At 29.0% G+C, this 13699-nt stretch overlaps 2 protein-coding genes across 3 annotated transcripts in view; one reads left to right on the top strand and one right to left on the bottom strand.

Annotated features, from left to right (window-relative positions):
- Positions 1-13699, bottom strand: part of LOC127287005 (ras-related protein Rab-24-like) — a 590458-nt gene that overhangs the window by 539685 nt on the left and 37074 nt on the right. The gene's annotated exons all lie outside the window — the stretch shown is intronic.
- Positions 1-13699, top strand: part of LOC127286999 (putative aminopeptidase W07G4.4) — a 52221-nt gene that overhangs the window by 27160 nt on the left and 11362 nt on the right. For both annotated transcript variants that reach the window (XM_051313682.1, XM_051313681.1), the window contains exons 4-5: positions 8381-8489; positions 13506-13653. In XM_051313682.1, the coding sequence (XP_051169639.1) occupies positions 8381-8489; positions 13506-13653 (257 nt within the window). The remainder of the gene's footprint in view (positions 1-8380; positions 8490-13505; positions 13654-13699) is intronic.

Below are 13699 nucleotides of genomic sequence, written 5' to 3'. Positions count from 1 at the left end.
TGTATTGGGATCCAAAATCGGATACAATTATGTACACCGTCAATCAAGACGAATCAACTGAAATTTTGACAAAAAGAGTAATCTTATCTCAATGCTCGAAATTATTCGATCCGCTGGGTTTGGTAGGGCCAGTCGTCATTGTTGGAAAAATATTAATTCAACAATTGTGGAAATTGCAATTAAATTGGGATAATGAAGTCCCGCCCGATATTCAACAATTTTGGAAGGAGTATTTAAAACAATTGCCCCTTCTCAACAAAATAAAATTTCCGCGATTCGTGGGAATCGAAAATTCAATTGAATTGCAACTCCATGGTTTCTGTGACGCAAGTGAAAAGGCGTATGGCGCTTGCATATACCTTCGCTCAGCTGATTCACAAGGTAATTATTTTTGTAACCTTTTGTGTGCGAAATCAAGAGTTGCACCTTTAAAAGTTATTTCTTTACCCAGGCTCGAGCTATGCGCTGCAGTATTGCTGGTCAAATTATTTGTTTTAACTGAAAATTCCTTGCAGTTGTCAATTCAAAATAGGTATTTTTGGTCCGATTCAAGTATTGTTTTAAATTGGGTGAACACTCCTCCTCACAAATTAAAAACTTTTGTAGCTAATCGGGTTTCAGAAATCCAAGCATCAACCCATTTTAGTGAATGGAAACACGTTCCCACTAAAGAAAATCCCGCGGACTTTATTTCACGCGGACAAAATTCGGAAAACTTTCTAGAAAATCTCATGTGGATATCAGGTCCTCAATGGCTATCTCAAAAAGAGGATGCATGGCCACAATTAGAGTTTCAAACACTAGAGGTTCCCGATGTACGAACTGCTCAACCTATGTTCTCAGGGATGATTACACAATTTTCTATTGATTTGTTAAGAAAATATAGTAATTTACGTAAATTACAGCGCGTAATAGCTTATTGCCAGCGATTTATTTCTTCCTGTAAAATAAAAAATGCAGGAAATCGAGAAACGGGCAGTCTCACTACCTGTGAACTCGAAAAGGCCACAATCACTATTATTAAATTGGTGCAATCAGAATCATTTTCGGAAGAAAGGCAAGCCTTAATGAAAAATCAAGAAGTTCCAAAAAAGAGTCCCCTCTTGCCTCTTAATCCATTTTTAAAAGATGATATCATTAAAGTAGGGGGAAGATTGAGTAATGCTGATATTCCAGAAACTCAAAAACACCCGATTGTGTTACCAAAGGGTCATCCCATAACAAAACTTGTTATTCAGGATGAACATGTTAAGCGAATGCATGCGGGAGTCAACGCTACATTGTACGGCGTTCGAGAGTCGTATTGGCCGATAGACGGTAGAAATACAACTCGTCTTGTTGTAAGAAAATGTATACAGTGTTTTCGGGCGAAGCCGCGGGAATCAAATTACATAATGGGAAATTTGCCCACAAATCGAGTTTCGTTTTCTCGTCCATTCCTTCACATTGGCGTCGATTTTTGTGGCCCGTTCTATACTAAAGAATTTCGTCTCAGAAATCGAACCAAGGTGAAAACATATGTGTCAGTTTTCGTTTGTTTTGCAACAAAAGCTGTACACCTCGAGTTGGTTAATGATTTGTCAACCGAAGCTTTCATTTCTTGCCTCAAGCGTTTTTGTTCTCGTCGCGGTATACCAAAAACCATTAAATCAGATAATGGCACAAATTTCGTAGGAGCAGATAATGAATTGAAAACATTGTTTCAAAAAATCGATCTCACAATCAAAAATGAAAAGGTAAAAGATTACCTTTCTGATAAAGGTATCACGTGGACCTTTAATCCACCCAGGGCTCCACACTTTGGTGGTCTCTGGGAGGCAGCGGTTAATTCATTCAAAAAACATTTTACTAGAATAGCCGGTACATCACTTCTTTCGTATGAACAATTACACACATATGTTGTAGAGATTGAAGGAATATTGAATTCTCGTCCATTGACCGCGTTATCCTCTGATCCAAATGATTTTAATCCTTTGTCTCCTGCTCATTTCCTGATTGGTAGTTTAATGACAAGTATTCCACAAGAGGATCTTCGTAGTTTGCCTCTTAATCGTCTCAACGCATGGCAAACTATTCAACAAATGCGCCATCATTTCTGGAATCGATGGCATCATGAGTATTTGAATGAAATGATTTCCAGAAGTAAATGGCAATCATCTACAAATCAAGAAAACATCGACATTGGCACTTTGGTCGTCATAAAAGATGACAATCTACCACCAATGAGGTGGTCTCTCGGAAGAATTGTTGCTACACATCCAGGGTCCGATGGAATTGTACGAGTCGTTACAATTCGCAGTCCAACAGGGACTTACAAAAGAGCACTCAAAAAATTGTATCCACTTCCAATCGACGATTAAAATTCACGAATTTTCTTTTATAGTAAATAATTGTCAAAAACTTTTCTTCTTGAAATTAAATAATTTTCAACAAATTTCTTTGTATATGAACAAAAACTCTACAGTTAAGTCTTCATTTTTTAACAATGTAATGAAACATATAACTAATTAATTGATATAAAGGAGATCACAATTTTTAGAAAATTTAATAATAAATCAATTGCTTCAAAAAATAGTAATGTACAAGAAAATGATTTTCTAATTTGTCATATCATAAACTTTGTATGCAGTGTGAATGTAATCTTATTGTTGAACTAATACCGTTCAAAGGGGCCGGCATGTTACGGAGTAACAATAATTAAATTATTTTTTGTAAAATATTTAATATTTTTGTAATTTTATTTTTCTCTTACGAAAACTTTTAACTAAAAACTAAATTTGAGAAACTTTTACTTAATATTGGACTACCTGAACGTCGGTATGTACCTCTTTTTGACCCTTTGCATATCTGGTACTGAGATCTTCATGTTAACGACAATTGAGCGCTACGTCATTTATTGCACTTACCAACCGTTTTTACCTAAGTTTCACAAACTTTTATAAGCGACGTTGTCATATTTTTAAAACTTTAGAAATCCCAAAATTCCGATGTTGCCAAATTTGTAAATTACTGCGTTTGTCTGTCGAATGCCTGTCTAAAGGGATCAGAATCCAAGTGACCATGATTCGAGCAATACACAATTGTGAGTCACTGCGCGCAAAACATTAGAATTTAAATATTCACCTTTCATATCAATTAAAGTTTCATATTTATGTACAGTAATTTGCTTCAATAAAATATGTAAAAATTTAATTCGCTAAAATATTTGATTTTCTTTCAAAGCCCAAACAATTTATTTGATTTAAATATTTTGTATTTGATTCAAATAACTATTTATTTGATACGATAAAATAAAATACTTATGTCTAGTAAATATTTATTTGAATGGAATAATTTTCATAATTGATTCAAATAATTATGTATTAGCTTCGTCAATAACGTAATTATCGACCTCCGATAAATTTACAAAATATATACAGTCGACTCTCGATAATAATTAATCATTCGATAACTTGAATTTCTCGATAATTTGAAGTCAGATGGCGGTTCCTTAAAAAAACTTTCGATAATTTGAAAAAACCAATGGGTTTTGGTACACTCGATAATTGAAAGTCGTTTTTCAGTGAATTTAAACTTTTGATATTATGAATTTCTCTAAAATATAATTTAATATACAAACATACAACATTTTTTCTTGGTAACAAAACTCATTTATTATGTTAAATTTGAAACATACCAACTTACAAACAATAGAGTGAAATAGACTGAATCAATATTTTAATAATTCCGTTAATTTAGCTTGCTTCTTGTTGATGATGATGATGAAGGAAAAAGCGAAGTCATTTGCTACATCACTTCACTCAGAAATAGGAGATGAAGTTTTTGCAGACTTGGTGTCAATAGAAAATTTTTTAGATAAAGCACTTTTAAAAGCATTTAAGCAATCAAAAATAACTGATTATATATGCAGACAGAATAAAAAATGCAATTAATATCCTTAACTAATTAATCTCTCATTAATTTGAATTTTCCCAAACTTCCTCTCGATAATTTGAACTATTTTTGGTGCCCTTTGAAATTCAAATTATCGAGAGTCGACTGTATATGATAATTTTCAAACTTTCGCCACTAAATAACAATCTCTTGTATTATTTATTATTTTTAAAAATATCAGTTTTTATTATTTATTATTTAAACTTAAATATAGGTAAGAAACAATCTTTATGAGGAAGCTGAGTATTTTATAAAAAAAAAAAGACAAAAATTCTTATATCAACTTGTCAGAGATTTATTATTTTATTCTATTAAAAAAAAGATTTAATCTTCAAATCATTTGACATAGCTTTCATAAATAATTGTATAATTCTATGAGGGATCATATAAAGAATTAAAAAAATGTAAATGAGGATTTAATGAAGGGTATTTACGCAAGACTGCAGAAGATTATGAGATCACAATATAGAGAAGGTGTTATTTTCAAAATGCCATAATTCCCCCTCATATAAGTGGATTAAATCGACTGTGTGTAACCAGAGAAAAGGAGGGGGCATCGCGAAGATCGTAAAGTCTATTCTCATGATGCTCGAATAAATCTCGAGCTTACCGCGTGCTTCGGAAATAAATAAATACCCTTCAGATGCTATCGTGTGCAACCTCAAAAGAAGACAAAAGATTCAATAAAAACCTCACAATATTCTCTTAGACGCGGGAAATCCTCTATAATAATATAGAACAATTCCCTTTCTGGTCAATATTCATATTATTGATATCATTTATTTGCCTTTGTAAACAAAAGATAGTCAATAATAAATGACAATAAACGATTGTTCGGATTGTGATGGACTTTATTTAATTTTTTATTTGTCATTTTATTTTTCTCGAGAAACATTTTTATATTCATTGAGAAAATTTAAACAAAAAATATTGTATATTAGAAATGTTTTATTCATTTTTTAATTTAATTTTTAAAAAATTAAATTAATTTGAAATTAAAATAGATATTTATATATATTCTGCTCAGGAAAAAGTGTAAAATATCCACTGTGGGAAAATTTATTTTTTCACACTGATTTGTTTAAATTTATTTTTTTTTTATTGTCTGTTCAGATTTACCTTCTTTTTTTGACGAAATTGAATTACATGTAATTAATTAATGTGTAATTAAAATTAATTTGTATGGAAAAATTTTAATTTCACTGCAACAGAGTATATTTAAATTTCGTTTATAACTGACAGAAATGGAGTTTTATTTATCGACGTGGGAATTAATAAATGACGTTCATCGAATTGCTAACGGTAACATGGATTGATAAACATTTATGTCGATATGAATTATTTGTGTATTTATGACTATTTTTGAAACGCAAATCTTTTATAAAAACTGAAATTTAATTTTTTTTAAGATATTAGTTAAAACATTGAATTTGTAGTTTAGGAAAACTATTGTTTAATTTTTCAACTGTCTTAAAAATTTATGTCAAAAATGGTTATGAATTATTTACAATGTTTTATATGAGGATGCAAATTTTATGAAGAATAATAAAAATCTACAAAAGTCAAAAACAAGTATTTTTTGCAGTGACGAAATTATTTGATTCAATAGTGTATAAATTTACTATAAAAATGAAATATAAATGTTTGTTTATTTTAAAAGAAATATTTTTGCACCAAAAATAAACTTTTTCTCAAAACTAAACAAACTTAAATATATGTTTAAAAAAAAATCAAAATAAAATTTTTTTACACTCAGAAGGCAAATTATGTCTCATTCGTCAGCTTTATCTACTTAAAATTGATTTCTATTTTATATGAAAACATTTTCCTTTTTGAAGTTGAACTTTGTTTGCTTGGAAAACTTTTTTCCTCTTTCAAAAGTGAATTCTGTCAAACTTGACGGCTTCTTTCATTTAAAAATAAATTCTGTCTCTTTTAGAGATTTCGTCTCTTAAAAGAGGCCAATTTTTTTTTTCTTAGGTACTTAACGACTTTGTCACTTCTGTAACTGAACTTTCTTGTCTAATTTGAACTTTTTTCTACTTAAAAAGTGGAATTCTGTAGTTTTTCTGATTCACAGAGTTTTTCCACTTAAAAAAGATAAATTATGTCTTATTTACTGATTTCTTCTTTGTACAAAAAACCTTTTCTTTTCTTTTTTATTTTAAAGACTTATTCCCTTAAAAGAGGTAAAATCAGTTTCTTTTTTTTTCAGAAATGAATTTTTTTTTTGAGACTTTTTCTTGGAAGATGAAATCTATCTCACTTGTACGACTTTTTCGACTTCAAAATATATTATGTTTATATCAAAGACTTTTTCTGCCTAAAATAAGGTGAAATAGAGGCTTTATGTACAAAAAAGTAGAAAAGATATAAGTACCAAAATAATATTAAGTAATATTAAGTACCAAAAACCAAACTTTACAAAAATGATTTTCGTAGATTGCCTGTTAGAATTGACGTATCTCCTAAAAATCTTTTAATTTAACGTCTGGTAGATAATTGGTTGTACTTATCAGTTGAAAAGGCTCTGAAAATAAGGTAGAGTCGAATACTTGAAGTCAAAAAGTCAAATGCACCAAAAAAAAAAAAAAAACTGTCTGTTACTTCTTACCCCTGATACAATCAACCCCTTGATCACGGAAAGAAATCTTGTTAAAATATTTAATATTTTGACACTCATATTTAGTATATATTAAGTTACAATTGTGGAAGAGTTTGCAGATTTTGGGGTGTTTATAGATTTCATTACTATTTTTTAAAAATGCCTAAAATAAAAATAATAAAGTTTAATATATTTAGAAACAAAAATTAGAATAGTTTTTGCGAAATTCATAATTGTATTATGAAAACTCCAAATGTTAAATTCTAATACGCCCTGTAACAAAGTATTAGAATAAAATATTTCATTTTCTGTATTTAGAATTCCGTTAACTGGTATACCTAATCATTTTACATTTTGATACAGTCGATAAGAAAGTGGATTGGTGTTAAATCCTTAATATTTACATATAATACTAATAGAAACTTCTTCTTTTAAAAAATGATAGAAAAATATCAAAAATCACCGAAGTTTAACGAAGTTAAGCGAGTGAGTCCGACCGGGTTTGACCGATCACTAACAAGTAGTCACGAAAAAAAAATGTCAGAGAAAAGTCAGGGAATTTTTTTCTTTAAGCCTTGCTGGACATTTTGATTTTAAAATAATTTTTAATACTGCAATATGAATTAAAAATAATTTTCATTCATTCATAATTTTTATATAATTTTTATTTCTGCAATATAGACTAGAAAAAGTTTTGATAAATAATTGTTTTTAATTATTCTATATTTCTTTTTCTAAATATAATTATAGAGAATATTTGTTTATAAGTTTGCTTCTATAATTAAATTAAATGATTTTATGATAAAAATTGTTCTTTGAAAGGTAATAAAATATTTTATTATTTCTTAATAAATAATTATTTTTATTTTTAAATATTTAACAATGTAATATTAAGTTTCTCACAAGTGCAGAAAAATCTGTCTATTTAGTATATAAAGAAGTTCAGAATTTCTCATTTTAGCGTGAATTATATATCAATATGCGTTGCGTTATTCTGCGTTTATGTATGCGTATTGTAGTTATGATGTGTAAGGAATAATTTTAAGCCAATCAAAGCGTACCAATTATGTGTGTGTATTAAGAAAGACTCCCACTACCCTCGAATAGAAAAGGAGAGAAAATCTTAGAAAAGCGCCATTGGTGGTTCCGACGTTATTCTTTTTTTCACGGCTCCTGCTTTTTCGTAAAGCTTTAGCAAATTTTGAAACGTGCTTTATTTTATAACACCACTCCTACTTTTTCGTATAGTTTTAGCAAATTACTGCTAGACTGTTTACTTCCTATACTGTTTTTTCCTATAGTTTTTTCAATATTCGAAAATTGTAGATTTGAATTAAGAAATAATAATTTCAGTTTTCGTAAAATGTTTCCAGTTAAAGGAATTCGTAAAACTATACCAACTTTTATTATCAAACCAGAATGTTTCGCAATTGAAAAACAAAAATATCAAATTTTCTATTCAGTTTTATTAAATATTATAACAAGATTTCTTTCCGTGTTCCCTTACACTGAAAAAAATTATATTTGGTTCAAATAATATGTTACTTCACTATTATTAAATAAATATTTACTAGAACGATATAACTTTTTTTTGAATTAAATAAACTATATTTGAACTAATAATTCCTGTATTTGAAACAAATACCATTTAATTGCCTCAAATAATAATTATTTGATACAATAACAAAAATATTTATTTGATAATAGTCAAGTAATCGATTATTTCAATTAAATAAATTTTTTTTTAAATGTAGGAACTTTAAACCAACGTCACATTAGATGTTAATGATTATTTAAAAAAAAAAAACAACTAAAAATTGTGGTTTTTCATAAATTGTTTAGGGCACTAATGGCTGGAGTTCGACGTCCATTAATAGCTTTACTTCCGGATGCTCGGTTCGAAAATGTGGAGTTGGTAACATTGTTGGGTGCCCTGGAGGGCCTATATGTGGTAAGTGCTTGAAAATCTTGTCGAACTATACGAATCTTGATCCCAGATGGTTGCCTCTTGCACCATATTACACCAAATTCCCGTATATGTATATACATATATATATAGTCCTAAGTCTTCGAAGCAGCAAGCTTGAGTAAAGCTCTCGAGAACCGGGATAAAGCGTGCGGGCATTGAGGTAAAAAGGGGGAACCCCCCCTAACTATATATATACACACATACATATAAATAGTCTGGTGTGAGAAACGACCATCTCACAGTGTGTAACGAATAGCTCGCGTTCCTGAATCTTGCGGTGGTTGGTAGGCGACCTAATTAACGAAATACTCGAGGTCCTTGCGTCGCAACTCGCTGTGTGTTAGTCGTTCCTTCTTTTGCATGAAGGAGTAAAGGGAACGGTAATATATATATATATATATATAAGGCGCAAGGACACACGAAATGCAAGGCATGGTTTTCCAAATACCCAAAGACGCCCTCGGAATTCCTGAAGCGCGTAATCCGAACTCTTCCATGATATTCATCTTGAGCAGAAATAACTTTTCTTGAAAAATATTTCTTAAACCCCCTCCCCCTCTATTTCCTCCTCTTTTCATCGGGGAGACATTTTTTTGTACTTGCACATCGAAAATTCATATATTCTGACTTCGTTTAAAAACACTAGGTTATTTATTGATTTTTTTTTTTTTTTGGTTACTATTTTTGCAAGAACAGAAAATTCCCAATTGTTTAACGTAATAAAAATATTTCCAAATTGAGATTGTTTACGTTTATTCGTAGAAATAGATATTTTGAGAAACACTAAAAAAAAATTTAGTAGTTAAAGTAACTAATTTTTTAGTTGGTTTAATTAGTAGTTTCTTTTACTAAAAAAGTAGTAGTAGTAGTTTAATTAGCAGTTCATTTTACTAAAAAATGTGGTTAAATCAACTACAAAAACTGAAACAACTATATAAAATCTCATTTCATAACATTCTTATGTCAGTTCTATTTTAACTACTTTCTTATAGTTAATACAACTTTTTAAATTCAGTTGAGGACCTATTGTATTAGGCAGAGTAGTTAAAAACTAGTTAAAACTACTAGTTTTTTTGAGTGTAGTAAAAAATAATTTTAGTAGGGCATAAGTATTAACCTCTTGACAGTCCAGGGCCCATATGTGGCCAGAAAAAGTCGTGCCACCTTTGTGCAAGTGGCCATATATGGCCATCGCAAAAAAATAATACTAAATTTAATTTGATTCGCCTGAAACTTGTTACTCGGGGGTTTTTGGGGTCGCTGAATCCAAATTTGAAGTCAGATTTCAAAAAAACAAAATGGCGGACCCAAAATGGCGACCATGAAAACTTAAAATTTATCAGATTTACATGAAACTCGTTGCTCAGGGGTTTTCGGGGTCTCTGATTACGAATATGAGGTCGGTTTTTCAAAATTCAAAATGGCGGATCCAATATGGCAACACAATATGGCGGATAATTTAAAAATTAATGCGTTTCGACCACAAATTGTTACTCGGGGGTTTTCGTAGTCGCTGAATTCGAATTTGAGGTCAGTTTTTCAAAATTCAAAATGGCGGATCCAATATGGCGGACAAATTTTTAAAAAATCAATCCGATTTGTCTGAAATTTGTTACTCGGGGGTTTTTGGGATCGCTGAATTCGAATTTGAGGTCGGTTTTTTGAAATTCAAAATAGCGGATCCAATATGGCGGACAAATTTAAAAAAAAATTTTTTTAAATTTGTTCGCCATATTGGATCCGCCATATTGGATCCGCCATTTTGAATTTTGAAAAACTGACCTCAAATTCGAATTCAGCGACCACAAAAATCTTAAATATGATGAAGTCATATTTTTTTGGAAACTTTTTTTTCGGACCGTTTTAGGCCCACCAGCGATTTTTAACTGGACTGCGAAGGGGTTAAAATTCTTGTAACTTTATAATAAATATTAAAAGTAAATTTTGGTCACTTATAACGATTTAAATTTAAATTTTTTTAATTTTAATATTAGTAGAAATGATCACAGTAAAAACAAAGTCTTAAACCGTTTACACCTTAAATTAAGCCCATATATTTTGCATAAGTTTGTCCTTTTTTAATTGGTCTGACTCCGTTTACACCTTAAATTCAGCCTCAAAAATAGGCTGAAATCAAGATTTCTTTTTTAGTGTGATTTAGTCAGTAATAAAACAATAAAAATTCTGGTAACTTTAGTATTAGTAGTAAAAGTATACTTTAGTTAGACCGAACGTCTCAACTTCTTGCATATTTAGAAATCAGTAGTAAAAGAAAGGCTTAGTCAGACTACTTACCATCTTGCAATTTTACAAATAGTAGTAAAAGTGGATTTTAATCAGACGATAATGTTTAAATTATCATTTTAGTATCAGTAGTATATATATATATATATATATATATATGCATTTTCTGTTAGATAAAATAGTTAAAATTTTTAAAATTTTATTGTTATAGGTAGTACCGTTAAATGAGGTAAAGTCGGCGTTTGCGAGTAAAGTCGGCCGGCGCTTTAAACACTTAAATATTGTATTTCATTTATTAATTTACATTAATTCTAACTACATTTTTAATAAAACTCGGATTTCTTCTGGAAAAAAGTAATAGTTAAACTTTAAAATGATTTAAAGCGCCGGCCGACTTTACCCTCAAACGCCGACTTTACCTCATTTTACGGTATATAGTTAAATAATATTTTAGTTAGAGAGAACTACTAAATTTTTTGTTAATTTAAGGACAGTTGTAAATGTTTATTTCAGTTAGTCAGAATGGTCAACATTTTTAAATCAGTAGTAAAATGAAGTTTTTGTCAGACATATGTAATTAAATTTTTGATAGTGATTTATGTGGAAAATTTTATATTATTTAAATAAAGATTTTAGGCCAATTTTTTCCACAAGAAAAAGCTAATTTATTATTAACATAACGACGTTTCGGCAGCTGCCGCCACCCTTAAACTCTTATTGTCAATTCCAAAATGAATTTTATCACCAAATTTTCGGATTACCAAGGGATCTCCCATTAGCGCCGCATGCGCAAATCTGGTTATGGAATATCTAGAAAGGAAAACTTTGAATAAAATCAAATATAAAATTATCTTTTACTATAGATATATTGATGATACATTAATATGTCTACCAAAGAATAAGGTTAATAATTTTTTTGAAACATTCAATTCAATAAAAAATAATGACAGAATAAAATTCACTTTGGAAAAAGCAATAAATAATAGTATTAATTTTCTTGATTTAACTCTATACATAGAAAATAATAAAATCATTACAAATTGGTTTAGAAAACCAATATGGTCTGGTCGTTATATTAATTACGACTCAGAACATTGTCTAAAATATAAACTAAGCATTATCATCGCTTTAACAGATCGTGCAATTAAATTATCACATAAAAAATTTCATAAAGAAAACCTAGAAATAGTTCAAGAAACTTTGATTAAAAACGGATTCCCAATTAATATAATAAATAAAAAAATTAACGAAAGATACAATTTTTTAATTTCACAACAATAAAAAAATAATTTAATTTTTCCAAAAAATAACATAATTACAATTTCATTGCCATATATAAAAGAACTTGAAAATATTTTATACAACATCTTTAATAAATTTAATATCAGAATTGTTCAATCAATAGAAAATACTTTACAAAAAAATCTTTTACACTCTACCAAAGACAAAGTAGAAATAAAACAAAAAATCAACACTATATACAAAATACCTTGTAATAAATGTGGAAGTATATACATCGGAGAGTCCTTAAGACATCTACAAACAAGAATATGTGAACATGCCAGAGATGTAAAAAATAAAAAAACAAATACAGCTCTGTCAACTCACGCAAATCAAAAAGAAAAAGGACATTACTTTGATTTTGATAGAATAACAATTCTGGATACCGAAGAGAATTATTTTAAAAGAAAATTTCTTGAAATGATTCATATTGCAAAAGAAACAAAATCAATAAATTTTAAAACAGATATCGAAAAACTAAGTAATATGTATCAAGGATTTTTGAATAATGTGCAATGATTTGATAATGAAGTATACTATATTACCAACACTTAATCACTTAATCACTCTATAGAAAAAAATTTTGAATCTTTAATACAGTTACGACATGTCGATGGATAATACCATCATCATGTCTTTAATCTTTATATTATATAATAATTAATTAATAATTTTAATAATAAAAAACTTTATACAAAATAAGAAACATAACTCCTCAATATGAGAAAACTCTTTCAGGTTAATATAAAAATAATATAAAAATAATTAAAAATTCTTTTTTCAAACGTAAATACAGCTTTTTCTAAATTTTTAATATAATCATAAACAAATTACTGATTTAAAAAAAAAAAATAATAATAATAATAAAATAAAATTGTCTTACTTATAGTGAATTTGTTAACTTGATAAGGGTGGCGGCAGCTGCCGAAACGTCGTTATGTTAATGATAAATTAACTTTTTCTTGTGGAAAAAATTGGCCTAAAATCTTTATTTAAATATGTAATTAAATTTTAAATAATTTACAAAGTAGTAGTAAAAGTAGGTTTTAGTCAGACACAAGAATTGAAATTCTTGTTTTTTTTAAGAATCATCAGTAGTTTAAAAGTTCAGAAAACTTTTTCTACTTCATAGATCAGTTCTGTAAGTAATTGTAGATTATTTATTTTTATTTAATAATTTTTATTTATAATTTATTTTATAAATTTTAGTCAGACTGTTGTATATATTGTGAAATAATTAGAATCAGTACCTAATACTTAAACAGTAGTACCTTATATCAACCTTTTTTTGTTATTTTTTTTTCTTTCGTTAATATATCGCCATATATTGAAGTGATTAAAATATAAAATCAATTTTTATGAGAATATAGACGCAAAGAAAAAGTAGACAGGAATTTATTATACAATAAAAAGGGCATCGTTTTGAAATATGAATAAAGAGAACATGTATATGTGTGATTCTGGATTTTACAGCCTCTGGAAGTACGGGAGATATCAGCAGAGCGATGTTACAAGGCATCCCAGTTAGGTGTATGGAGTCCAATCTGCAGTAAGAAGCTGCAGGGGATCGTAAAGCTCGCAACTGCCTTGGAAAGCGGAAGATACGTCGCAAGGGACATCGGTAAGTCGTTTTCCCCAAGCCAGTCTAAAAAGAAACTTCAATGCCC

The sequence above is a fragment of the Leptopilina boulardi genome, unplaced genomic scaffold, assembly GCF_019393585.1.
Source record: "Leptopilina boulardi isolate dan_hultmark-lab unplaced genomic scaffold, ZJU_Lbou_2.1 LbouV2_367, whole genome shotgun sequence".
In the NCBI taxonomy this organism is placed as follows: domain Eukaryota; kingdom Metazoa; phylum Arthropoda; class Insecta; order Hymenoptera; family Figitidae; genus Leptopilina; species Leptopilina boulardi.
The sequence above is the reverse complement of the archived record's forward strand: the minus strand, read 5'-3'. Positions and strand labels throughout refer to the sequence as shown.